General features: G+C 45.0%; 1 protein-coding gene across 7 annotated transcripts in view; it reads right to left on the bottom strand.

Annotated features, from left to right (window-relative positions):
- Positions 1 to 27,018, bottom strand: part of ETV6 (ETS variant transcription factor 6) — a 235,785-nt gene that overhangs the window by 132,031 nt on the left and 76,736 nt on the right. For 5 of the 7 annotated variants that reach the window (XR_013449080.1, XM_036076223.2, XM_036076224.2 and 2 more), the window contains one exon: positions 11,129 to 11,258. The exons of 1 other annotated variant lie outside the window; for it this stretch is intronic. Coding sequence is in view for 5 of the 6 variants with exons in the window: in XM_036076223.2 (XP_035932116.2) it covers positions 11,129 to 11,258 (130 nt within the window). In the remaining variant the exon portion in view is untranslated. The remainder of the gene's footprint in view (positions 1 to 11,128; positions 11,259 to 27,018) is intronic. One more of the 7 variants, XM_036076225.2, reaches the window with a different exon arrangement.

Below are 27,018 nucleotides of genomic sequence, written 5' to 3'. Positions count from 1 at the left end.
TCTGAATCTCAATACTCCTTTAGCAAGCAAAAAAGTACGAGACAGGAGGAGACTGCTACACAGCTAGATATACAATGCCATGCTACAGAACCCAGTCGTATTTCTTCAAGTTCTTTCCCTGGATCATTCTGAGTAATAGGAATCACCACAGAAGCTCTGTGAAGCAGGTGGAGTAATAGCTATGAAACAGTATGAACCAAACACACACACACACACACACACACTCATTTGAATTCATCTGAAGTAAAATTTTTCTTTGCCTAAGAATCGAAAGAAAAATTTTTTTTCCTTTTACAAGGTCCAAACAAATTTTACATCTGTTTAGATTTCTGTGGGCCTCTGAAGTTCCTCTCAGCATGATCAGAGAACTAAAGTGTAGTTTAAAAGGACATTTATAACCCATGGTTCTCCAGTGAGGAATACCTCTCTTAGGGAATTTCTGCTTTTGTGTTTCTAAAAGACCTTTAAAAATAAAATCCCAAATATCTGGGTGAATATTTAATTCATGGCCAAATTTTAAAAGCAGCCAGAGCGCCACACAAAATGCCTGACACAGAGCTGTAAATAGGGGAACGAGAACTATCTGTCTAGGGCGGGGATTTCGTGAGGTGGCTTCACCACCACCCCGCATAAGAAGTGAAAAGAGTAAGTGTGGGAGTCAGAACTATGAGAACGCCGGCGTGGAAGAAATCAGAATGAAAAAGAAAAGAAAGCGTTTTTCTCCCCCACTTTGTTCACTTGTAGTAGGAAAATCTGCCCAAGACAGAGGAACCTTCCGACCCATCAGAATAACAGGTCTGTGAGCTTGCACTGCCTTTGGGGCTACTTCCTCAAGTAAGGCATAGGAGGAGGAAGAAGAAAGAGTAATTTTATTTCAAGACGGTTGGCACCAAGTCATCTGCTCACATTTATTTCTCGACAATGAGTCCCTGATGTTGGTGACCCAAGAGCTCCTTAAGGAGGCAAAATAAAACCACTCATCAGCTTTGCTCACGAGTCACCGCTGCTTTGGGCAATTCTTTTCTCCCGGATCCTATACCCCTTTTTCATAGCCTGGGGCAGTAAGGAGATGATCTGAGTAACTAGTTCAGGGCCCCTATTTAGAAATAGTTTCTTGGGTGTGAGTTTCCATGCCCATGGGATGGTATAAGTGTCACTGATTCTCTTTGCTGGCTGGGGCGGATGGAAATGTACTTTAAAGCTCAGCATCAAAGCCTTCACTTTAGAAGCTGAAAGGCTTCATTCCCTTGCCAACTGTGCTTTTTTTCCCCCCTATAATTAATTAATGCAGTATTAATTGTGCATGTGCTATGAGGCTGGCCGAAGGGGGAGGATAGCGTGGCCCTATCCATGCAGATCAGCTGGCTTTGTCAAGCCGGAAACCCAGTGGGCATCTACAGAGGGAGCAAAATGCAGATTGCCATTTTTACAGATTACAGGAAAGGCAAACGTGCCTCAAGTTGCAGAGGGGATTCCCACAAATGGTGCAGTTGGGGTCAAGTAGGTAGTTACCAGAAGCCACACCTGTACATAATGCACTGGGCAAAGAGCCAACTCACAGACAGTTCTCAGGGCTACGAGAAATAGGGAGCAGGCCTGAGATCAGAGAGAAGGTTCTTGGGACCCCGTGTAAGGGGCGAGTGGCCGCGACAGCCATCAGAAAACCTGCAAGGCCAAGGAACTGCCTCCGTACCCGATCCTGACCATGGGCAATGTAGGCAAGTGTCCACTAGTATCAGATGTCGAGAATTTCCATATTTCCTTGCAAGAGCGCATTCTCACAAGACAATCACAGCTCAAGTAGAGGACAGTTTCCTGTGTCACTGAAACACCACCATCTGAACTAAAATTTGATGTTGAGCGCTAGAAGTCAAGTGAACGATCATGATATTTAGCATTTATAGACAATGCGCCACTGCTAATACCCCTTGCACTTCTCTTCTGTAATTAGAGAACAAATAAAATGTCTGAGCCTGTGAAGGACCAGGGGAATCATATACTCAGGCTACTTTGCTTTACATATGAAGAAACTACAACCCTGGGAGAAAGAACATATTGTTTGGGATGACCCCCCCTCCTAATGAGCACATTGGGCCAATGCTCAGAGGACCGACCCCAGACAAGTGCACTCCCCGCTCTATTACCCTGTGGTAGAATTTCCTGGAACATATGCCATGTTGGTAAACTGAGGCACCGAGATGTCAAACAATTTTTCTGAAGCATGTCAGACTAACAGAAAGTATTAGGAAGTGAAAAGGTTTATTTTGTGAACTCGTTAATATAATCTCCGTTTGAGCACATCATCTTTCTAGCTGTTTTATAGTCGTCTGGGAGGTGGATCATCTCTTTTTCACTTACCTTTGTTTCTAACATTCCAGAATTTATAGAGGTATCTGAAAATATACTACAAATAACAGTCTGCATAGAGGACTGAATTTGAAAATTTTTCTTCCACTACTTCACAACGTAATTCAGTTTATGTCCCTCACTTTATCCCTTTGGCCCTCCTTGTCTATAGTTTATAAAAATTTCCCTTAACTTAAAAAAAAAAAAAATCAAGCTGTTGGCTTGGATTTTCTCCTTCTAACCAACAGCTTCTAACCATGATTTCTATCGGTTCCTAATGAAGAAGCAACAAAGTGAAGTGACAAAAAGCCTGAGCGTTTGGGCTTTGATCTGGATTCAAATCATGACTCCTTCACCTTCTCTCTGTGTGACCTCTGGCAAGTGATTTACCACTCTGAGCCTCGGATACAGATAGAGATATAATATCTACCTTGGAGTGTTAGAGATTATTCAGAATAATATTTGGAAAGGTCCTGGCAAATAGAAAGTGCTCAATAAACAGCACTGACAATGATTCCTTATTCCACACATTATTGCCACAGAAATTTCTTTAGAGTGGCATCTTATACACAGTCAGCCTCAGAATGGCTCCTAAGGAGAAGCACAGTTCTAGCAAACTTGCAAGTGGGGTATGACAACAAAAAAAAGAAACTCATTGGCAAAGATAAGCTCCTCCTGGAAAACAAATGGGTAATTAAATCTTAATACTGTGACTTCTAAGGTGGAGCTAATACATAGATTGCCCGCTACACCTGTAAATTTTCTTAAGATATTACTATTCCATGACCTTCAAGACTCACCTGGGTGCCTTTTTTTTTTTCCTGATTGTTACAAACCTTCACCCTCCTCAGTGAACCGCTTTAGCTAATGCTCCCACCCCAGAGAATCCAGCCTTGTTGAACTGCTGAAATCAAGTGTTCCCTGCACAGCCCTGCCTGGGTTAGACTTTTGCTTCCACGCATCTAATCTGCATCCACCACACATCTACAGCTCTTTATCCAGTACCTAGATCTGCAATCTGCATTTCTATTACTGAAATCTTGGAGCTCCATTTGAGGCTATTTCTATCTATGATCTAGAGGAAACAGAAATAGAGTCTAATTTCAAAGGAATGGAGTTTAATCCACCTACCCAAGATGGAAGCAGGAACTATCAGGGCGGGGTAACTAATTATTCTTGGGAATTTACAGGCAGCACGTGGCCAGAGCCAGGGACAGTTTCTATCTCTCAAATCCTGCTCTACCTTGCTTCAGAAGGGACCAGAAGGAAGAAGCCCCAAAACACACATGGACGGTTTAGGCAACTGACCCAGAATCCTCCTATAGCAACAGTGAAATCAGTAACACCCAAAGGTCCGTGGCAACTTTTACCTCCAGAAAAACATGAAGATGAGGTGGTCAAAGTCACTCCTGTCAGAAATTCCAAGAGTCTGAGCTACTGATAAGATTTCACTTAGGCATGAAGCAAAATGGGAGAAAATATCTGTTATTTGAGAATGGAAACTTTATCCTATTTGTATAGACTCAGCCCAGTCAATGCTTTGCGATAACGAAGAGGACTTGAGGAGTAACCTAGGAAAGCCATTTCAAGCCAGCATCACACTGAATCTTCATCATGCCTGTCTGCAAGGATTGTGTAGCTATATATGAAATCGGCCATGGAACTTAGGGACAGGGGCCCTAGTATGCCAAGAGAAAGACCACAGAGGTCCTGACGGTTGGGAAGTCCGAGGGGAGACAGTTGAGAGGAGACAGAAGAAATGGGAACATCATTTATTTCCTGTTGTTCTAGTCTCTACTCAGAGAACTGACTGGTTCTCATGGGCTCTTACTTTTAAATGGCTGTCTGGCTTAGTCCATCATCATCTCTCAATATTGGGTCTAGAATAGCGCGGGGCGTCTCTGGGCTCACCTCAATAACCCACAGCACCAGGTAGGGACCATCAATTGCCAAACGCTTCCAAACGTCAACTTCAGAATTCCAAGGACGCGGACAGCCCTCCCTTCCCCATCCCCCCAGGATCAAGGCGCTTTGTCAGAGCTTCTGCCAGAGGAACTGCCTTAAATGTACACAGAGCGCACGGCATGAAATGCAAAGTGAAAGAAAAGGTCAATAGACCTCTGGTTATATATTTAAAAAAAAAAAAAGACATCTATAAATAGCTGCATTTATTGAAGCTGCTTCCTTATCAGGAAGCATGGAGCTAGGAATTAACGTCTGCCTGCATCGGAAATTCTTTCAGACTGCAAGCCCAAAAAGGAAATTTCCCTTCCAAAGCATCCTGGCTGTTCTGTGGCGGGCTGTTTTTTCTCTCCAAGCTGTTTGAAGCAGCTAAGCAGGGCCCTGATTCGGCCCCCGGGTGCTGCTGGAAAAGTAGAAAGCCTTCAAGCATTTGAATGTGAAAAGTGGAGGCACCCAAAGGAAGGCTTAAGGGAAACAAGATCTAAAACGCGGGTGGCTGGCCATCTTTGTTAGAAGTCCCTACTGCTCTGTCAGATGCTGACTGAGAATTAAATCTTCCCCATGTCCTTGCCTCAACTCTGCTGTTGACGTCACGACACGTCACGGGCAGCTGTGCGAGGAGAGGCCATTTTTGGAACACTGATAACAGCAGAGGACAGGGGAGGACTTGCTAGGTTTGAGAAGAAGAGTAGTGAAGGCTGAGGAAGGAGATTTACAGACTGGGCAAGGCCAGTGAAGAAAACCATGCCAGACAGAGGTACAGAGAGCATGCGGGTAGTAAAGTGCCCGAGAGCGGACTTGAGCTCCCAGAAATCGTGGGTCGTTAGAGGATAAAGCTCATTTCCAGTGTGACTTAGGGAAATCAGTCTTAGTGCTATGTAGACAGAACTCTAGGCCTTTTCTTTAGTGAAACAAACAAGGACATACAAGCTTCTCTTGGCCCTTGAAAATGAGGAAGCCACCCCTTTACACAGGCTATTTATCAGCTTTGGAAACTGAAAGAGCCCTAGTGAGCTGGGCATTGTGTGAGGTGCTACGCATAAGTTAGCTCTGATCCTTATGGGGAACCCTCTTGAGTAAGTGTATTAGAAAGGTGAGTTTTAGAGAAGTTAAATCATCTCTCTAACAGAGAGAGGCAGCCCTGGAATGCAAGCCCACTCATGTCTATCTGGACCCAAGTCCTTCCTACTACCAGGCCTTTTCATTTGGAAACGCCAAAAAAAAAAGCAGTGGGACCTGTTCCCAGGTCATTCCTGGTGAAATGCCAGGGAATGTGGGGACATGATTGAGCCCCACTCCTGGAGCTGGCCCTCTCAGGCCTTCATGGCCAGCTCTGTCCCTCTGGTTGCAGACAGAAACTGAACGTCAACCTGAGCTCACGAGAGAGTGAAGAGAGGCGAACAGCAGAGACAGGTGGGAAAGACCAGAGTGAATTATCCACAGTAACCGCCTCGGGTTCCCGGTGGAAGCCGACCTGTTGAGGTTCAGCTCAAATGAATGGTCAAGTGCATGACCAGAGCCAAAGCGCTCCCAGTCCCTGCACCCACAGCCGCCCAGACTCCAAAGTCAGCACTGCTGCTACATCCAAGGCCACAAGACTCTGTCATTAATGTGTTCTCCCCAGAAGCCTCAATGGTGACTTCCAAAGTAGACAGCACATTCGGCTCTTCCAGGCTTGGGTGAATTTGATGGACCTATCGGAGCCGCAGTCGCCTCATCACTAAAAAAGACTTAGTAACACCTACTTCAAGGACTGTTGCATGATTAAATGAGATAATACATAGAAGCACATGCTGTTGCTTGTAACAATATAAAATACGAAATACGATTATATTTCATTCCCATTTTTGCCTCTTCCCAGGGAACAAAATTAACTTGCAAGTATATAAAATTGTGGGTTGCTCTAGCTAATTAGGAAAGTGAGGCACTGCATCTCTTTTCACTATCCTGGTTCTAATATAGCCTTGCTCGCCACGTGACTGTCTTCGACTCAGCTACTCTGCTGAGAAGGCAAAATCACCAAGTGGGTGAGCCGCGAGGTAACGTTTCCAAAGGAAGGCATTAAATTAAATTATTAAACACACACAAGTAGGAGTAGTAATGTAAGAATTTTGAAAGATTCACAAGGAAAGGAAGTAGAGCCAAGGGACTATTTCTGGTGTTCCGATTCTAGAAAACTCTAAGCAGCTATTATGGCTATTTATTAACCCACAACATCATAAACCGTAACCCTATTAAAAATGATGAATGAGTCCTAGGTTCTGATTTTTAAATATCAATTCACAGGGGTTTTAGAAGGCCCAACCAGCACTGCAAAACACAGAGCCTCTGAGCAAAGAGATAATGTCAGCCTGTGATTAGATGTGATTCTATCAGCTAAATCCAAAATGATCATGTAAAAAGGAATTTAAAATAAAGAAAGGACATTTAGTGATTTAAATTCTGCCTGATAAGTCTGAAGCATACTTACTATAATCAGATGGGCAGCGCTGAGCATCACTGTTAGAGGCTGAGGGTTGGCACCATCTCATGAGGCACCTATGGCTGCCCCCTCACCATGCACACCTCCCCAGGAATTTACAAGAAGGTGGTCTTTGGGCAGACAAATTAGAAAAGTCTCCCCGCCAGAGGTGCCTGGGTGGCTCAGTCGGTTAAGCATCCGCCTTCAGCTCAGGTCAAGATCCCAGGATCCTGAGATTGAGTCCTGTGTCAGGCTCCCTGCTCAGCTGGGAGTCTGCTTTTCCCTCTGCCCCTCTCTCTGCTCGTGCTCGCGCTCTTCTCTCTCAAATAAATAAATGAAAAATCTTTAGAAAGAAAGGAAGAAAGGAAGGAAGGAAGGAAGGAAGGAAGGAAGGAAGGGGCCTCACATCATGAGGCCCCTAGTGAGAATGAGGCAATGGCCTTCAGTGGTTGGAGAATCAAGAGTGAGCTCCTCTAGGGACTCTCGGGGATCTTTGGTCCTTTAAGTGTTTTCAAGGTACAACGAGAGGCTCAGTTCCCATTAAGGACTAGAACTTTGTGTCTTCCACCCACCTGCTATAATTGTTGTACTTCAGCTCTTCTACCCTCAAGCTTAAAAAATAAGTCAGTACCCTTTGTAGAAGGAGGAAAAAATATAAAGAAGAAGCCCTTTCTATCTTCTCAATAAACATACTTGTGTCTGCTCTCCTAGTAAAACAGGCAGGTTCCAGAAATCTGCTGCAGGACTGCTGACAGGCCCGGCCTGCACATGTGGGCAGCGAGGAGGCCAGGCCAGGATGGCTCGGGGCTGGCCCCCCTCCCCTTGGCTCTCCTCCTTTCCTGGGCCCAGACTACCCAACCTGGCCCTAGCAAGTCCTCTATAATCACAACTTAACACTTTGCTCCATTTATCACTTTGTTTTTATCATAGGCAAATAGAAAGGCATTACTTTCTACTTCTCAATAGCTTGCTAATTTGTCACACTGTGTCTTCAGATTGGGTAATCCTGGGGTTTGCAGAACAAAATGGTGAGAAACCCTCAGTATGAGAATCTTCACTATTATGAGCCCTGCCTTCCCTCCAACCAGGAAAGGATATATTTTGACTTAAGAACGAAAAGAGAAAAAGAGTTAAGCAAGAAGGTTTATCGGGAGATCAATGAGGACAAATGGTTTGAAAAGAAACAACTTTGAGGCACACCAGTCTGGGGAGTATCTCTTTAAAACAAGCAGCTAAAAATGCTTTCAACCTAGCAATACCATAAATGTCCTGCTGCTGCCTTGGCTTCCAGATTCTTCCCCGTACTTTCCATGAGCATTCCATTGGGAATTGTCTGGAATCCCAGATTAAAACAGCAATAACCCAATTCCCTTGTTAGAATATTTATTTTCTTTTAGGTTTGGAAACCCAGCTGGGATGCATCTTCAAGTATATGGCACAGCCTCAACCATCCTAGGGGCTACATGAGATGTTTCTCAAACAGCTCGATGGGCAGCTGAATCCTGGAACAGGAGAAGGAGGAGGGCAGCTCAGCCGCATGTGGAAAGCCCCAGCTGAGGACAAACAGCAAGAGCCTGGGAGCCTCCATTTTCAGAGGATTCAGTCCAGATGTCAGGACCAACAGGGCTCATGCAGATTACCCGGGAGGTCTCCAAAGTCAGGCTGCCAGCGAGGAGGCATCGCCCTGACCTGAATCCATACTCTAACACCTGATTATATTCTAAGGTCGGCAGTAATACGCTACAATCCTATATCTGATCATTATATATGTGGGGATCCATCCAAGGGACATAAAGTATTCCACAACTCATTGACCAGTTAGAAGATTCAAGCCATAAATCATTTCTGCCACTATAGCCACATCGGTGAATACTGGCTACGTGTCAACCCTGAATTCATCCCTCTATCCAAAAAGTACTTATTAAACACACTTACATAGTAGCATAATAGACAAGAGCCAAGGCTCCGGAGTCAGACGGAGCTGAGTTTGAATCCCAACTCTACCCCCTACTAACTATGTGACCTTGGCAGGTTCCTTAAATTCTCTAAGCCCTAAATTCCTTATGCGTGATGTGAATGTTAAAAGAACATCTACCCTACAGGTACTGCTGGGAGAATTAAATAAAATATTTTCCATAGAGGACTCCACACAGTTCCTGGACCAGGGCAATCCCACAACAAATATAAGCTATTACAGTTGTGTGCTAGGCGCATGGTAGGCCCTGTACTGCAGTGGTAGGCAGCCCAGCTGAGGCCCATGAGGAAACCGTCTACTCCGGAAACAGTGTTGATATAGAAGAGATGGTTCCAAGTATGGAGAAGGGCTCCCTAAGTGAGATTATGATAGCTTAAAGTGAAGAGGGCCGTTAAACGTTCTCTTGTCACGTCACAATATTTTCTGGTAGGAAAACTGGGTATTATAATGACTGACTCACAGTCAACCAGCTAGTTTAACAGCAGAACTAATTAAGAATGAAGACCTTCTAACTAGCTAGTTTGGTGTGCTTCTTTGTTTCTTCTGCCATGGTAACTACTTATGGGCAGGCAGTCCTGTGGTGAAAGGGCTTCCAAAAATAAAGGCATCCAGAGGCGAACCAAGAGCTAGGGCCTCCTTGCGGGGGATGTCTCAAAGGGATAAAAAGCTATGAGAGAAATCTCTGTTTGGGCCAAGCGTTCATACATTTTTCTTCTCTGTACTAGACTTTAAACTCTGTAAGGGCAAGGAGTTTGGTCTGCTTTGCTCGCTTCGGTATCCCCGGCGCAGCACAGATAACCAGTAACTATTCGCGGAACAAATAAATGAACGAGATTAGACAGTAGGAGGGTTTTGCCAGCATGGCACAGCGTGTTCGATTTGGAAGTGACTACTCCTGAAGTGAATATACCAGTCACAGGACAACTTCTGGAGGAAAAGATGCTATTACCTGACTCCGGTATCTTTTCCAGTCCCGTCTACTCCCCTGGGGCCCCAACACTCCGGTTTACCAAGGACAGGAGAGCCTGCCGTCATGACCCTCGCACGGCATGACACGGCTACAGTCCCAATCTCATCTTTAAAAGTTCATTGTGGAGAAGATGGGAGAGTGGAGCTCTGTCCTTGCCCAAGTGAAGCTGGAATGTGCTGTCACTTACAGCAACTTTGTAAATACAGACGGACGCAGCAAGCTGGAGGAGGGGAAGGAAGGGCTCCCATGGCCCTCAGCTCCTCCCCATAATCCCAGCTACCTCCTCACTGAAGGAGAAGGGATAGCCAGCAACATTCCCCTGCGACCTCCCAGCAACACAGTCACCTGATTCCCTGAATTCTCACAGGGCGAGCAAAGAGGAGCCTACATCCTCTGTCTCTTTTTGTTCTCCACTTTCAGCAAGCAACCTTCTGGCTTCTGAGGAGGGATGGAATGAGAGGAGGCAAATATCCTGGGGAGCCAAGATAGGGCCAAGGTGACCCCCCGTGTCTTCTACAACCTGGACCTGTGCCCTCGGGACAATGTTCAAGCCAGAAAACCTGGCATTTTCTTGGCCACTGTGATCAGGGTGGGAATCAGGTGACTCATTCTCCCCAGCTGCCCCATCACGCTGTATCATGTAGGCTGGGTGGCAGCACAGGAAAGAAAGACAAAAAGGAAATGACAGGTGTCGGCTGCTTTGGAGGCTGGCCCCAAGAGCACAAGTGTGTTGGCCCTGATGCTCTGCCAAGCTGCAGTAGAGGATTCAGACAGGGAGCTGGGAGAGGCAGGGGGAAGAGATGATCTGAGAGAGAAAGGTGGAAAGAGTGCAAACTGACCAGAGCCGCAGAGGCAAGGCAGGTACAAGAGAACAGGAGAGGAGAGGAGAAGAAAGGACGGAACGGAGAGGCCATATCTAGGCAGTAAAATGAAGCAAAGAAAAGCAGCCAGCATGCATTTAAAAAAAAAGAAAAAAGGAGGGGAGGCTCTGTAAAGAAAGGAAGAACACATAGCCTAAAAGCAAAGCAGGGAGGGAGTCTGACTCAGAAACTGCCCAAAATTTAGGGTCTTATGAAAATACTAAAAAGAGAAGTCAAGTGTGAACTTAGGGAGACAAACTTTCCAAAAAAGTTCACTTTGCCTCTCAGGAGATCGAGTGCACTCTGCCCTATGGTACACGTCTCCAGATGTCGGCGGTAACGTGGCAGCAAGGGCCAGGAGTCTCAAGCTTTTCAATGGGCTGCAAAGCAGCTTTGCAAAGTGGGCGCCGAGTGACAATTTCAGAGCTTGCCCCTCTCCGGCCCAAAGCCCGGCGCCCCCGCCCAGTCAATCATTCCCCTCTCAGTCTGTCTGTCCTTCTGGCCATGGTGTTGTGCGTCCTCCCTCCCAGCCCCGCGCACACGCGAACACTCACGCAGGTGCGCGGGCAGACGGATCGAGTCGTCCTCCATCCTGAGCGCTCGGGGCACTGGAACATGAAGTGGAGTCGAGGAAGCGTAACTTGGCACCGGGCTCTCGGGAGGTGTATATGAAATTCGTTCCTGCTGTTAGAAAGAAGGGCAGGAAGAGGGGAGGGGGAAGAAGACAATGAAGGCTTAGAACTGACTTGGGTGTGAAATCAGGGAGAGGGGTGGGGAGCAAAGGGGAGAGAGGGGGCATTTGAGCGCAGGTGGATCAGGCTTCACAGCAATCCCCCTCGCCCCCTCTCCAGACACGCCATCCACTTAGTTGTCTTTCGGATCTCCAGCATTTGGGATTTATAACAAGGCTCTGGAAAGGCTGAACATAGGGCTTCTTTGGACTCGGGTCAATAGGTGTCCATTTCCCCCTCTCTGCGCTAGTGGTTCCTTCAAGTGAAGAGGAGAGACAAGGTGGAGGAAAGGAAACAGCATATCCAAGAGAATGGCTTAAAGACTACTCTCTCAAAAATTGCTTGTCCAAGTCCCATAATTAATGTCACCCATACATTAAAACCATGTTTCCTCTTCTCTGGCAACATCCCCAGCTTCTAATACAAATAAGATTCTGTACTCAGATCCAATGAGAGGTGAGCTCAAAGTGATGGCCTGTAAGTTCTAGATTTAGTTCATAAATCTACAGCAAGATTCTTCTATGGTCTACCTATCTCATTATAAACCAAAAATATCCACTGTTTATTTTTTTTCCTTTATAGCAGGGAATTATCTGCAACATTAATGGCAGCTCCTTGTCCCTTCATTCTCCAACTCAGAATCCATACTTCCCTTCCTTCTGAAGTATTTCAGAGCTCATTCAAGAACTGTCTGCAGTTAAGGCAAGTACTGTTTAATTGAAGATACTTACTCAGTAACTGACAAGGAAAAGGGGGAGGAGGACTTCTGCAGATACACTGTTTAAATTCAAACAGTGTTTGTTAGATCAATTAAAACAACTGGATGGGATGGGAAGGATTATTACTAGGCTTTAAGTTAAAACACAGCAAATAATGGCAAGGAACTGACTATTATGTTCAGCTAGAAGAGCAGTGCAATTTGCATGTTAGATCAACTACTCTGACTTAAAGTCCATACATAAATAAACATAACTTCCATTTGTTTCTGTGGTTCAACTGGGCAAAGTAAAGTGGGACATACAAGGTCCAAAATTAGTTGGGGGAAAAAGATCAGTAAGATGCCATTATGAAAAAATCAAAATCAAAAAACAAAAATCAGGAGCAAAAGAAAAATCACAGATGGAAATAAAGCAAAGGGGGTGTTTATGTTTTGGAAAGACGTTTCTCCAACATTTTATATTCCATCAAATGTGCAAAGGGAAGCAGGGGAGTCCCCCTGGCTCTATAACCAACTTAAAGCTTCTCTTCTGCTCAGAGCCTGGAAAGTTTGGTGGTTGTGGTAGGAAGTTTCGATTTTAAATTAATCTATACATATTTCTGTAATTTCCGAATGGAATCGCTATACCTTCCCTGAGGCATCCTCTACCAGCAACTAGGGCATTTGGAATATTTCCATTTAGACATACATCCTAAACTTACCTTGTGAATTTCTTAATTAAAGGCAGGAGTACACATCCTAGATTTCATTTCTGTCTCAATCAAGATGTCCAGTGAAAGGTCACCCAGAGCAAAAGCTTCAACTTCACTTTTCTTAAATTTTACCAAACATCACACATATTTTGAGCAACTCTAGCTTAAGGAGGAGTTATACTTTTTGGTGTTTGGTTTGGGGTTTTGGGGGTGAAAGAGGCAAAGACATCAACACACCTATGGAACACATACAAAATCTGTTTAAGAGTTTTTCAAAGTGAGGTGAGCTTTTTAAGCATTCTAAACACAGTCTGTTTTAACAAATTCTCCACACACTTCAACTCTCGGGAAAAAAAAAAAAACAACCCAGTCCCAATATATGTCTAGATATCTTATCTGCCGTTAACTTTATTCCCAGAAATAGCTTTGTTTTGTTAGGGTTTTTGCAGAAGTGAAACTGTTGATGAAGAAAACATAGTGCAGCCAAAGAGTTTTTCAAATGGCATGGCACAAGTGCGAGAAAAAAAAGATGGCATTTCATAATACGATGACTGTGTCTTAAAGCAAAGAGAGACTCACCAGATCCTGCAACTGGTCCCTGGGACAGGCCACGTCATCCCAGCTCCCTCGCCCCTCACCAAGTCCATCGAGGGCAAAAATGGAAGAAATCCAGCCCCCAAAACGGATTTTACTTTGTTTCCTGGGAAATCTACCTCTAGCCTACTTCTAAGAGTCAAGCTAGGTATCACCTTTAAAATGTATATATTCTGACTTGCTAAATTATCACTGCTGTCCCTTCATTTCACCGTCCTTTCTCAGGAGGCACCCCCCCCCCCCCGCCATGTGCGCACTTCGTCATGGTTGCCTGTCCTTCCTGCTCGACTGAATTGCCACACTCCAGTGTTCGCCCTGGGATTCTATACCACCCCCCATGTCCAAGCAATTCTAGATGGAGACAGACTCTACATTCTCGTTTCTACCCAGCGATATTCCATGCAACACCATAAGCTCGGGACAGGAAGCTCTTTTTAAAAGGTTCCATGAAGAGATTTGTCAGTAGCAGCAGAAGAGAGGGTACCTTGACCAAGAGGGGGAAAAGCAAAATACGCTTCTAAGACCTTGAGCAATTTGCTGGCACAAATTACACACCTACCCTGACCCCGGGTTCAGCAACCAGCAGAGCACTCAGGGGACCCCGGAAAGGACACCGCCCAGGACGTGGGCTCCTCTCCCGACCGAACAAAACACACACCTGCGAATCCCACACTGCAGGCTTATCTCCCTTTGTCTCTCTTTCTGTTAATTTCTAGGGCGACTCACATGGTTCACGTTTTTTCATCTATTCCTATAACCAGGCACTTAACATCGACAAGGCACAACCTGCAGACTATCAGCAATTAGAAATAGGAAACAAACACCATCTCAGATGGAGACATCTAGACAGAGAGACTTAAGGACATGCAGTTTCTCAAATCAAGCAAACCTCTTTATCCTCACAACTGCTTCTGTGGCCTGACCCTAACAAAGGGAAGGGGAGTACCCGCTTACAGCTCATTCACCTCAAAAGCAAACTGTCGTCGGATGAAAACCAGAGGTGTTTTATTTTAACAGTACAGAGGGGATAACGATTTTCCCAAGAGGATTATAACCACTGCTCTAATTAAATTAAAATGCTACAGACAGTGATATTAATGCATTCAAGTGTTGTAGGGGGATAAACTGCCCGCGGAGGTCAATGATGTGACTGAAAAGGCCGTGATGTGGTTACATTATTGTTTATATGCTAAAAAAATAAAATGTGCGGCTCTCAAATTTGCAGATACAAACTATCGAACCAACCTACAGAACAAAAGGGAAGCACCTAATGGGGAGCGGGGGGCGGGGAGCAGCACAAAGCTCTGAAAAGAGAAAATAAGGCTAAAAATAGTTTTAGGCAAGGGATGAAATGTAAATTTCACTAACCATTATAGAAAGCTTTTCTTTTTTTTTTTTTTAATTTAAATGGAATATGGAGTAGGGTTGCTGCAAGCATTTAACTACCAGACCCAAAATGAGGTCTATTCCCTGTCCTCCTTCCTCCCCCAAACCATGAAGGGCCAATGAAGGGTACCCACTGGATTCTGCTCATTTTTAAATCAAGTGCTTAGGAACCTGTGACTATCACATAAAATAATCTTAAAGATTTTACGCTCTGGAGGAGAATGGTATTTTCCTCTCCCTCCTCCCCACCCCATGACGGCATATCACAGAACTGAAGAGTCAAACAATGAATATTATTACCAAAAACGTCTTCCTTTTTCAAAATTATTCAATATAGAGCTTCCATAAATCATCGGGATCCCCCTGGTGCATTTACACATTTGTTTTTACACCATTAGTTCTTTAAAGAGGCTGAAGGGTTGAGACACTTAGAGCCTGTTGCTAATTAAATATTAACTTTCTGGAAATAAAGATAAAGCGTTTCTGGAACTGAGAAAAACAGAAGCAAAGTCTGGTTGTACTTGCAAAAAGATGGTTTACAGGTCATTTTAAAGATTCCTCTAAAGCGGAGACGTCCCGGATTTAGGCACTATTTTCCCAAAGTAGCCCCCAAACCCACTACGAATGCCAGATGACCCCAAGGAGGGTTTCTGAAGCCCGTCGTGTACAGGCCTGAGGAGGAAGAGTGCCACAGAAACAGACGGGGTGACCACTTCTCAGGGAACTATGGTAAAAATTCCACAGGTGCCCTTGCCTCCTGCTGCACTCTGGTGTCCCTTCACCGCCTGAAACTGACACCTCAGCCAAGATGGCAAATAGCAGGCACCCGAGGTCCAGCGGGCACGCTGGTGATGCTCAAGCTTTGCAGGGAAGGAGCTCTTTTTCCCCCTGCAGGGTTTTAGGAAAGCTGCCGGGGAAAGCTGATGCTTGCTTGTTACTACAGTCTGTCGTCTACAGACCGAAGAGAAGACATGTCTCTCCTGTAGGAAGCGATTTACCAAGATTCACTAAACTGAAGCCGAAATGCACAATTATTTAAGTACATGCTTCTGGCTGCAAAATGACGCAAAGTGGTGGCTAGAGCTTTCATTAACCAGTGAAATCCAGATGTCACCCAAAAACTGAGCAAGACAGAAACTGGAGCGGCACGGTTTTCGAGGTTTTTGGCACAGTGGATGCAAACAGACATGCACAAGAACCTGAACTAACACACTCTCGAATGCCAATTTCTTTCACTTGAAAATTCACGTTGAATATTTTGTTCACCCCCAAAGGTGGCGAGATCAACTTGGAGAACTTGGGGAAAGATGCAAACACCAGTCTGCTTTTCTAAATACACACTGTACCCAGAGCCACAGGCCACGGCGGCTTTGGCATTTCCCCAGAAGGAAGCCGTATGCCTTAGGATCTGGGATATATATACCTGGGGATCTGAGGTATTCAGACATGAACTCTGAAGTAGAAAACCAGCTCCATCAAATCCCAGCAGTGACGTTGTGATGCTAGCTTTCCATCCCCTAGGGACTCCAGGAGACATCTATACCAGCAGCCCGAGCAGACCCTCCTCTTAGCTCCTCTCCTGAGAGAAACATCCCTCTGGGTGCTGAGCCACTGGATTTGTACTGCCCAATCGGTCTTTGGCTTTTCCCGTGCCTCCAATAATTTCAGGGGGAAAAAAGTGGGGATACCCTGTGCAAATTAGGATAGGTGGAGCTACACTCCTGTTCCCTGCAGCTTCTGTCCGTGTCGCCCAGATGCCCATTCAGCCCTTGGAAGGGGTGTGGGAGGATGCACCCGACAAACCACACACACACCAATGGGAAATCTTCCTAGGAGCCTGGCTTCACTGGTCTACGAAGGGCTCTTGCCTTGGACATTTGAGCAGACGGGTTCAGGACCTGAAATATGCAGATTCCTGTATATTTACAACTGAAGTAGCCCCTTCCTCACCTTCCCGGCCTAATAGCGTATCCATCAGACACAATTAGTTACAGCATCTGAAGCCTTTCTTTTGCCCAGAACTATGTTATCTGTGCACAGCAAAGTGAATAAAAAGAAATGTGAGCAATGGGCCCCCTGGTCAAACATTGCTGTAAGAGGTCACGAGGGTATTTTTTTTTTCCCTATGGTTGTTACGAAATACTTCAGCATTCATCAAGTGTCCACTAGGAGCCAACGCCTGTACTGGGCATTATAAATTCTGCCACTGTCAAGTCCTCGAATTTCCAAGATGGCCCCAATATCTAAAATCCTGTATCACTTTACCCATACACGTACATGGGCCCTCATAATAAATACCTACACCCCTCAGAACAGATGTGCCGATCTTAGTTGTAAGATAAGGTCACTGCAACCATCAGGAAGGGGAGCTAGCATTCAGAGAGCACTTGGAATGTGCTTGCCATGAAGCCTTTATTTTAGACTCACAATAACCCTGCAGGGAAGGCACGATCATGTCCATTCCACACAAGGAACCTGACCTGAAGATCACAGGGGTTAAGCAATGCCGTTGAAGTCTCCAGCTCATGAGATGGTATGACTGGTTTAAACAGGAGAAATAAGATACTACACTTAAGTAGCACTGGCCCATCGTCAGTGGCTTCACAACTTATGGGGAATCCCCAGAGAGAAGTCCAAGCTTGTAAGAATCACTGCAGCTCTGGAATATTCCACTGCTTTGTGCCCCTACCCCTCACAGGATTGTGTGGGGTTCCTGAGAGTCACTCCACAGAGCCGCCTAAGCCAGGGTGCCGACTTTCTGAAGCCTGTTACTTATCCAATTGGGAGCACAGACGGAGGGAGTAAATGCATTTAGCTGAGGAAGGGACTAAACCCGACATATGAGAGAAGTTCTCAGACCTCTGAGCAGAGGTAGCCATTAGGATTCATCCAGGTATTACCTGTGGGACACAATCCGAAGAGCCACCAGGGCCTTTGCAGATTACTGGTGCACAGGATGACTTCAGAAATCTCACCTGAGGTTAATTTTTGAGTAAAAATATGTTACTTTTATCTCTAAGATTTTCTTTAACAACAACAGAACACATTTCCCTTACTCAACTACTTTCCATTTATCTAGTGAGCAGCAAATCTGAATGTACAAGTGAGACAGGAGCGGTGAGGAGGAAAGGCCCTGTCAACATTTAGTCAGGCCTCGAGTGAGAACATCTGTATACCAAGAAGGAGCTGAGGGGCGCCTCGGTGGCTCAGCCGTTAAGCGTCTCCCTTCGGCTCAGGTCCTGATCTCAGGGTCCTGGGATCGAGCCCCACATCGGGCTCCCTGCTCAGCAGGAAGCCTGCTTCTCCCTCTCCCACTCCCCCTGCTTGTGTTCCCTCTCTCGCTTTGTCTCTCTCTGTCAAATAAATAAATAAAATCTTAAAAAAAAAAAAAGAAGGAGCTGAGTCTGTCTCCAGAAATCTGAGTGGCCACAGTCCCATGACACTTCTCCAATAGGCTGAAGAGGCAGACTCCATTCTCTCAAATGACGAATGGATAAAGGCACTAAGGATACATGTAGCCTGTGGGGAAGAGAAGAGTTAAAGGATCCTTTTAGAGGTCTTCAAATATGGGAAGGATTAGTGTGAGGCAGAGATAAGGGCACCTTAGAGGGCAGGGCCGGCCACTAGACCTCTGTGCTAGAAACATGGACGTGGTGTATTATTCCCCCTCAAGCCAGTTGAAGCTGAGGCTCGAAGGTGACTCTACAAGGGGTTCCTACACGGGGAAGGAACTCAAGTAGAACTTGAAGATGCCTTAGGACTCCCAAGATGCTGTCCCTATATGATCTCACACCCCCTGGCGAGTCACAACTTATTAATTACAGTGTGGGCAGAGGGCAGAACAGATCCAAACAGAGCGTCACCACCGCACTCCCCTCCTCTCTCCATCAGAACTCCCCAAGACCCTCACAGGATACAAGGGTTCTACCAAATATTATTAGAAACAGCACTAGTGTCTAGAACTAGAAGCCACCCCTTTAAGACAAGCACCAAAGCAAAAAAAACAAAAAAAACAAAAAAAACAAAAAAAACAAAAAAAAACAACAAAAAAAACAACTCAAATAGATTTCCTTATTGTTCCAATTTAAAACATTTTAATTAAGATCCTTTCCAACCCTGATTTGGTATGAATTTCTTTCCCTTTTTTTTCCCCCTGAATTTCTTAAGTATTTCTGACATGAGTTGTAAGCAGAATCTCAAGCTGTGATTCCTCTGCATGCCAGGTTGTGGTTTCCAGGGAGGTCTATGCTTAAAGGATGCTCAGCTCACTTGGCTGGAACCCAGTGCTGACACAGGTGAGGTCGCAGGCTTTCGACCTGGGTGGGAAAATTAAACACGTGTGCTCCGCGGCCCCAGCTACCCCCCGAATCCCTGCCATGATGGAGATGACTGCTTTCGCTCTGAGCGGAGATTAGGTGAGCTCACCAACATACATAACCACTCCTGGAAACCCCATGAGAGGGCATGTCCTACTGATAGTGGGTCGCACAAGTGTAATAAAGGTGGTGTGACTTTATTTATACACAAGCAGCAGGTGTTATCCCTGTGAAAAATCAAGTCTTGCTGTTGGATTTATCCAGAAATGCCCCAGAGCTCTGGATCAACCTTTTGAAAAGAGGGCCACTAAATCCTTTCTTCCTAACTAATTCTAATAGCAAAAGAAATAGGTACTTAAATTCACAGCAGCTTATGTCTTGGGCACAACAAAGTGGCCAAGTTTGGCTCTTGATTAGCTGCTTTCTCCTCCATTAATGCCATTCCCCTTAATGATGTGGCTATTACAATTAGCCAGGATGCGGTGTCCCTGCCTGGGGCTAACGAGTAATGAACTGAGAGAGTTGCTATTTAGTTATATCAAGGGCACCATTAGGGAGCGCTTCTCAGTTTCTCCCCCCAAAGGAGAGATACCTTCCAGGCATGTTCCACCTGCCGTGCGACGCTCTCTAGAGCCTTCACAGTGCCCCTGGTGTGGGGGAGCCAAGTCCCCTGGGGCCGAGGGACCTTAAGACCTGGGACCTTAAGACCATGGCAGAATACATGGTTAATGCACAGGTTGTTGCTTCAAACCTGTGCATTAACCACTTGTCCCTCCTCCCCTTCCACCTGCTGCCTCGTGCCTCCTAAACCCTTCACCCCTCCCCCACGCAGCTTTCTTCTCTGTGTTACAGCACCACTCTGGGCTTTGCTCATCTTCACTTCTTTCTTGAACGGCTGTATCCTGGAAGTCTCTTAAAAGGAAGAGAGAGAGAGAGAGAAAGAGAAGCTACCCACAACCCCAGCTGTCTGCTGGGGGTGGTTGCAGGGGAGGCAACTCAGACCTTCTTTAAAACGAAAAAGCCATCTTTTTACTCTAAGAAATATTAGGTTTTAAAGATCTGACACCAGAGCAAGATTTACATTCCCATTCAGATGACAGTAATCCAGAGAAACACTGAATAAAACTGAGTAAGGTCTCTAAAAACGGCAGCCCCAAGGAAGCTGTGTGCATGAAGTCCTACAACTGCCTCACGGATTTGGTCCCTTTGCAGCGAACCAGGAGGCACCCACCCCACCATGGCTCAGTGTGTAAGGCAGAAGGCTGGGGTACAGCCCCTACCATGGTCAGACTGAACAAATTTCCTTGCGCTCCATAGATCAGATCATTCCCGGGCTGCCTCAGGCAGAGAAATAAATATAAACAGAAAAAGCCCTGTAAACTATACCTAGAGTAAGAAGCGCAAATTAGTTCTGGAAAAGATTTATATCTCTGGAAAATGTTTGCCACCTAAATAATTTCAACAGAACGACGTAAGAGCACCATACTTAAAAAGCAGTGGAAAAGAAAGAAGTCAACCTCTCCTCAGCGTTGCCGTCTGAGAGACTGGCATACCCCATACCCACCCTCCACTGTCACAGAACATTATTTTAAAGATAAATGAGATTAAGCTTGTAAAATATTATGAGTTTCTTCAAACAAAGGCTCTCTATAAATGCAAGGCTTTATTATGACAGGGAATTTGAGAAGTCCCAAATAAAGCACTACTTTTTGTGTATGCCTTAAGAATTAAACCTGTCTTTATGTTGTAACATGAGAACTTAATTAAAACCAAGACAAGATCGACATGACCTCACTCTATAACTGACTGAGGAATTAGGGCCGGATTTATCTCCTATCCACCGCCCCCCCCCAGCCTCTACACCTTTAAAAAGTAACATATAAACAACCTTGAATACTGATTACGAGCATCACACACCCGCGTTTCCTCTTTCAGAGAAACTTTTCCAGAAGTAACAACCCTCATGGCAAGTATCTTCTACCTCTACTACCTATGCTTATCAAAAACCTTAGAAATTCCCTGATTCTTAGACCCGACACTCCTGATAGGAACTCAGAAAGGGCATCTTCTCCTTCGCTGTGGTCATGGTTAGAAAGACCACGGAGTTTTGTTTTTGACAATGGATTTCTGTGTGTCAGAGATGACAGCAGTGATTATCAGAATATTAAACAGCTTGAATTAAGGAAATTCCTGTGCTACACTCTTGTAGCCCTGTTGTTAAGACTAACAATTTACTGGGGCCCCTGGGTGGCTCAGATGGTTGAGCGTCTGCCTTCGGCTCGGGTTGTGGTCTCCAGGTCCTGGGATCGAGCCCCACGTCTGGCTCCTGGCTCAGCGGGGAGTCTGCTTCTCCCTCTCCCTCTTCCTCTCCCCCTGCTTGTGCTCTCTCTCTCTCTGTCTCTCTCTCAAATGAATAAATAAAAAAAAAAGAATTATCTTCAGGATAGTTTAAAAAAAAAAAAGACTAACAATTTATTTTAATAAGATCCATGCCTTCATTATAACTACTAGGGCTCCACAGTATATGAAAAATATGCTTGAATTTCCATATACTTCAAGGACTCGGGATCAGTTAATAATCAAGGAAACACACATTCCACATCAGGCATTCTGAATCTTGGCTGCACAGGAGAATCATCTGGAGAAGCTTTAAGAAGAAAAAGAAAATTCTGGGGCACCTGGATGGCTCAGTCAGTTAAGTGTCCGCCTTCAGCCCAGGTCATGATCCCAGTATCCTGGGATCAAGCCCCATGTCGGGCTTTCTGCTCGGCGGGGAGTATGCTTCTCCCTCTCCCTCTGTGCTCCCTCTCTCGCTCTGACTCTCAAAAAAAGAAATAAAATTCTTAAAAAAAAAAAAAAAAAATTCCAGTATCCAAGTAAATCAGCTAGGTATCAGTATCTTTAAACCTCCCCATGAGATTCCAATATGCAGAGGGTAAGGCTGAGAATCACGAAACAAATAAATATTGTAAATCAAGACACGTTAACTGATTATCCTTCACAACAGTTTTTTAGAAACCTTATTAACCAGGCACCTGGGTGGTTCAGTTGGTTAAGCATCTGCCTTCAGCTCAGGTCATGATCCCAGCGTCCTGGGATTGAGTCCCGGGGAGCCTGCCTCTCCCTCTGCCCCTCTCACCTGCTTGTTCTGTCTCTCTCTCAAATAAATAAATAAAATCTTTAAAAAAAAAAAAAAAAAGAAGAGAAACCTTATCAACCAATCTGCTAATGGTCCTTCTCTCCTGAGTAAGTTGCTACTGTTCTGCCTTGAACCATAAAATGGAGATTATCCGTGTAATTCAGGAAGTTCCTGACTAATGACTACCTGAACTACATAGGAACAAGGGCCCTAGACAGGTGTGCCTGAGCTGGTTCCTCTTCTCTCCCAACTGCCTCCGGAGCTTCCTCCTAAACCCACCTGCTTCACTTTCTGGAGCTCCACACAGAGCCTGTGTTCTCAGCACTGACTGCACTTGAAGTGTGTAGCAAGACAAGGTTAGTGAAGGAAAAGCAAGAAGGAATGAAAATCCATTTCACTTCTGGCCTGCCCTCCCTTCCCCCTCTTGCACCCAGAAGGGTCTGTCTGTCTTCGTGTACCCAGACCCCGGACCCCCTTCTTGCTCAAGAATGAACCCGCATCAAATAGCTTGGAGACTGGGGAGCCTCTTTTCCATGATGGCAGTCAGGGCTGCATTTGTGCCATTCTAAAGGGGTGAGTGGACCCCATCTGCCCCCAAAGTAACCTTGCTACTAGTGAGTAGGTCTTTATTTCGTACAGCTCAAATCTGAAGAAATAGCTTGAGCAGCCGACTTCTTAATAAAATCTTAGAACCCTAAATTAGTAGAAATCTTGAGCCTGCTAAAGCTCTTTACCAAGATACCCTTCAATTACCAAAAGCCCTTCAATCACAGGCTGTTCTATCCTAACACCCCTAAGAGTCATGTCACCGCAACTAATACAAAACCTAGTTGACAGATACAGGAATTGAGGTTGAAGGGTTAACAAGATTCTTGAATGAATCACATAACTGCTCTGGATGAAGTTTAGCAGTCCTAAACTCAAAATTGTCATCTTTCTACAGAGTTACTTTCTGCCTAGAAGGCTTTTTAAACTCTTGGTCATCATGATAAAACCTGGGTATAAAGTGGCCCGTAAGGGGAAGAGCGGCTTACTCAAGAACCTAGCTGAGTTATTTATTCATTCCTTGATTTAAAAACGAAACAAAACAAAAAAACAAAAACAAAAAACAAAAAAACACTCTTGAAAAAGGCCACTGAAAACTTAAGTTCTTCCTCTAAAACAAAATTTTCAAGTTTCCAGGCAATCTTGATGTTATTAGTATTTTATCTCCTCTTCCTTTAAGCAAAATACAATTCTGCAACAGCAATAGAATCATGGCAAGAACGTGACTTTAGCATCTGAAATCCACTCAGGTGTTGAAACTACTACAGCGGATAGTAAGTCTCTTTGCATCTTCAGAAACCAACTTGCACACCAAGCTGTGAAAGCACAGCGCAGCGTCACCTCCAGTCAAGCCTCACCAGTGGTGTCAAGAGCTCCAACACGGAGCTGCCAACAACCGAAATCTATAAATAGGAAGATCTGGAAAGTTTAACCAAAAAGTTGAAATAGGGACTCTGAAAACCACTTGGAGCTGGGACGGTCCAAACAGGAGCTAGCTAGCAAAGGGCTCCTATGTCCCTTACAGCTATGGAATTCCCCTTTAGTTGGATTTCTTCATGTTCCTTGCCACAAGCAAATCAATTCTATGCTGACGATCACCAAGGTTTCTGCCCGAAGAAAAAGAGCGGGGTCTGAACAGACACAAATGACAAAGCACTAATGTAGTTCTTTGCTTGCATGAGAATCAGTGGTTTCTGAGTGTGGTGAAAATGCATTTGAAAATCATTCTGATTAACACAAGCAAAGCTACCCTCTCAATGAACTTACTAAGACCTGTTTTCCAACCGTCAGTTGTCATAAACACACCCATATAAAGAAAAGCATAGTAACATAATGGGGAAAATGGGTCTACAACTTTGGAAATCTGGGAACTTTCCCGAAAAGAGTCCTAATAATACTTCCAGTGGGTCGCATAGGACATTATCTAGACCAAGGCTGCCCAGCAGAAATACAGTGCGAGCTACACGTGTAATTTAACATTTTCTACTAGTCACATTAAAAAAGGGGACAGGTAAATTAATTAAATAATGTATTACATTTGACCCAATGTATCCAAAATATTCTCTTTTTTTAAAGATTTTATTTATTTATCTGACAGAGAGAGAGACAGTGAGAGAGGGAACACAACCAGGGGGAGCGGTAGGCAGAGGGAGAAGCAGGCTCCCCGCTGAGCAGGGAGCCTGATGCGGGGCTGGATCCCAGGACCCTGGGACCATGACCTGAGCCGAAGGCAGATGCTTAATGACTGAGCCACCCAGGTCCCCCCAAAATATTCTTTTGAAATACAAATCAATTCATTTATTGAGATATGTCCTTTTTTTTCACAGTAGGTCTTCGCAATCTAGTGTCTAGTTTGCAGCTCAAATCAGACACCAAATTTTCACTGGAAATACTCGATCTGTATTTAGAGTTCACACAATTTACAGTTGAAAAGGTAAATACATATACCCAAGCTGTTCCAAACACACTTTAAAAGATTTTTAATAAAAATCAAGTACATTTTAAAATTAAAATTAATTAAAATGAAATAAGGGGCGCCTGGGTGGCTCAGTCGTTAAGTGCCTGCCTTCAGCTCAGGTCATGATCCCAGGGTCCTGGGATTGAGCCCTGCATCGGGCTCCCCGCTCCACGGGAAGCCTGCTTCTCCCTCTCCCACTCCCCCTGCTTGTGTTCCCTCTCTCACTGTGTCTCTCTCTGTCAAATAAATAAATAAAATCTTAAAAATAAATAAATAAATAAAATGAAATAAGTTAAGAACTCAGCTTCTCTGTTGCACTAGCCATTTCCATATATAGCTACTGCATATTGTGGGTTAGATACTGGGACAGTGAGCACCCCACAGGAATGAGTGGAGGTCATAATGTGTGATGTTATCCCACATCCTTTCTGAAACATCATGAACTCTGGGTAGACAATGACTACAGATGGCCCATGGTCCTCTTCTTGCATTTCTCCAATTGCAATGGTCAGTCATTAGAGTCCTCTAAACTGGAAGCCATTTACAGAGAAGGACAAAGGGGACAGAGATACCTCCTGCCCCTCTACTTGGTGACGATGAGCCTCTCAGCACTCAGCAGAAAGAACCCAGAGGAGTTTGGACTCCATCAAGAGAAGTCTTTTACTTTCTTCTTCTTATCAATATTGATCTTCTCTCGCTCGCTCGCTCCCTCTTTTTAACTATCTAACAAATTTCCCTGGGAGCTGCAGAACAAGTTTGTTCAGGACACCACTTTGCAGCTTCAGCTCTTCTCCCCAATATAAATGATCACTGTGCATTGCAACCTGCCCTCACTTGGATGTCCTTGAACTTGGCCACAACCTTTCTTAGGCGATGCCTAGAAATATAACCCACCTGGAACTCCTAAAGCTTTGGGCACTCTGTTTAATAATAATTATTTCTCCCATCTATAATTCTGAACCATAAAATAGAGGTTTAAACTTCTCAGAAGACCCTTTGCACTCATCAGAGGAATGATGTATCTAGTCAGGAGAAAACAGAACCAAAGTGGAAGTAAAGCCCTATGCAGAGTACATGATACGATTCTAAGTTCCTTGACAGCAAGTCGCGGTTGGACCCACGCTCACCTGCCTGGCTGACTCCCTGCAGCAGGGAAAGCAGAAGCTGAAAAGAAACACAGGTGCCCTGGCCTGGGACTGATGCTCCACCGGAAGGACATCCCAGCATCCCTCCCCCCATACGCTCCATCTCTTACTAAGTCTAACCTCAACAGCTGTAACCCAACTTACATTTACCCTTCTAGCGATTCTAGCCCATCTGCATGTGCCTTCTCTTCCTCACAAGACTGAAGAACAACACAAGTGTGAGCCTGAACAAACGCTCAATATTCCCCGCACGCTGATTCTTCCCACTGAAACGACAAAAACTGCAAAACGAAGGGAGGGCAGACTTGCGGCTCTATGTCCTCAGCTACAAAATGGAGACAAGGGGGCACCTGGGTGGCTCAGTTGGTTGGGCGTCTGCCTTCGGCTGAGGTCATGATCCCATCTCAAAATGGAGACAAGTGTACTGACTGACTGACGAGGTTTTGAGTAAACCCATCTCAAAATGGAGACAAGTGTACTGACTGACTGACGAGGTTTTGAGTAAATCAACTGAGTTAAAATACAGGAAAAAGGCCACGCAAACCATGTTGCATTCTCCTCATGCAGTGGTTCTCACTACTTTCAGACCTAGGTTCAAAGACGAATTGCTGCCTCCCTGGTCCACAACTTTCATCAAGAACTAACAAAAAATTCATATGTCTTGTAGCATTTTACGTGTACACAACAGATCACTGGGAAGAGAAGAACAGGCAGCGTTTTCCCCGGTTGAGACTAGAAAAAGAAATCAGCCTCATTTTCAGAGGCTGGCCTTGACTGTGTTACACCTAAACTGCAGACAAAGAGGGGTAAGGTGAAAAGCTCCACATGACCTGGAGTGTCTTTTTTTTTAAAGATTTATTTATTCATTTGACAGAGAGAGACACAGCGAGACAGGGAACACAAGCAGGGGGAGTGGGAGAGGGAGAAGCAGGCTTCCCGCGGAGCAGGGAGCCCGGTGCGGGGCTCGATCCCAGGACCCCGGGATCATGACCTGAGCCGAAGGCAGACGCTTAACGACTGAGCCACCTAGGCGCCCTGACCTAGAATGTCTTAACACCTAAATAAAAACGCAGTTGTCGATCACTTTCTAGTTCAATAAAGATGCTAAGACAACTTCCTATAGTTGAGTAGAGGTTTTCAGCTCTATATTGCAACTCAGAGCTTTAAACAGTTCCCTCCCCTGCATGGGCTCCACTGCCCATTCAGGGTTTCCTGTCTTG

The sequence above is a fragment of the Halichoerus grypus genome, chromosome 6 (genome assembly GCF_964656455.1).
Source record: "Halichoerus grypus chromosome 6, mHalGry1.hap1.1, whole genome shotgun sequence".
NCBI lineage: Eukaryota > Metazoa > Chordata > Mammalia > Carnivora > Phocidae > Halichoerus > Halichoerus grypus.
Note: the sequence above shows the minus strand (reverse complement) of the source record. Positions and strands in the feature narration are given on the sequence as shown.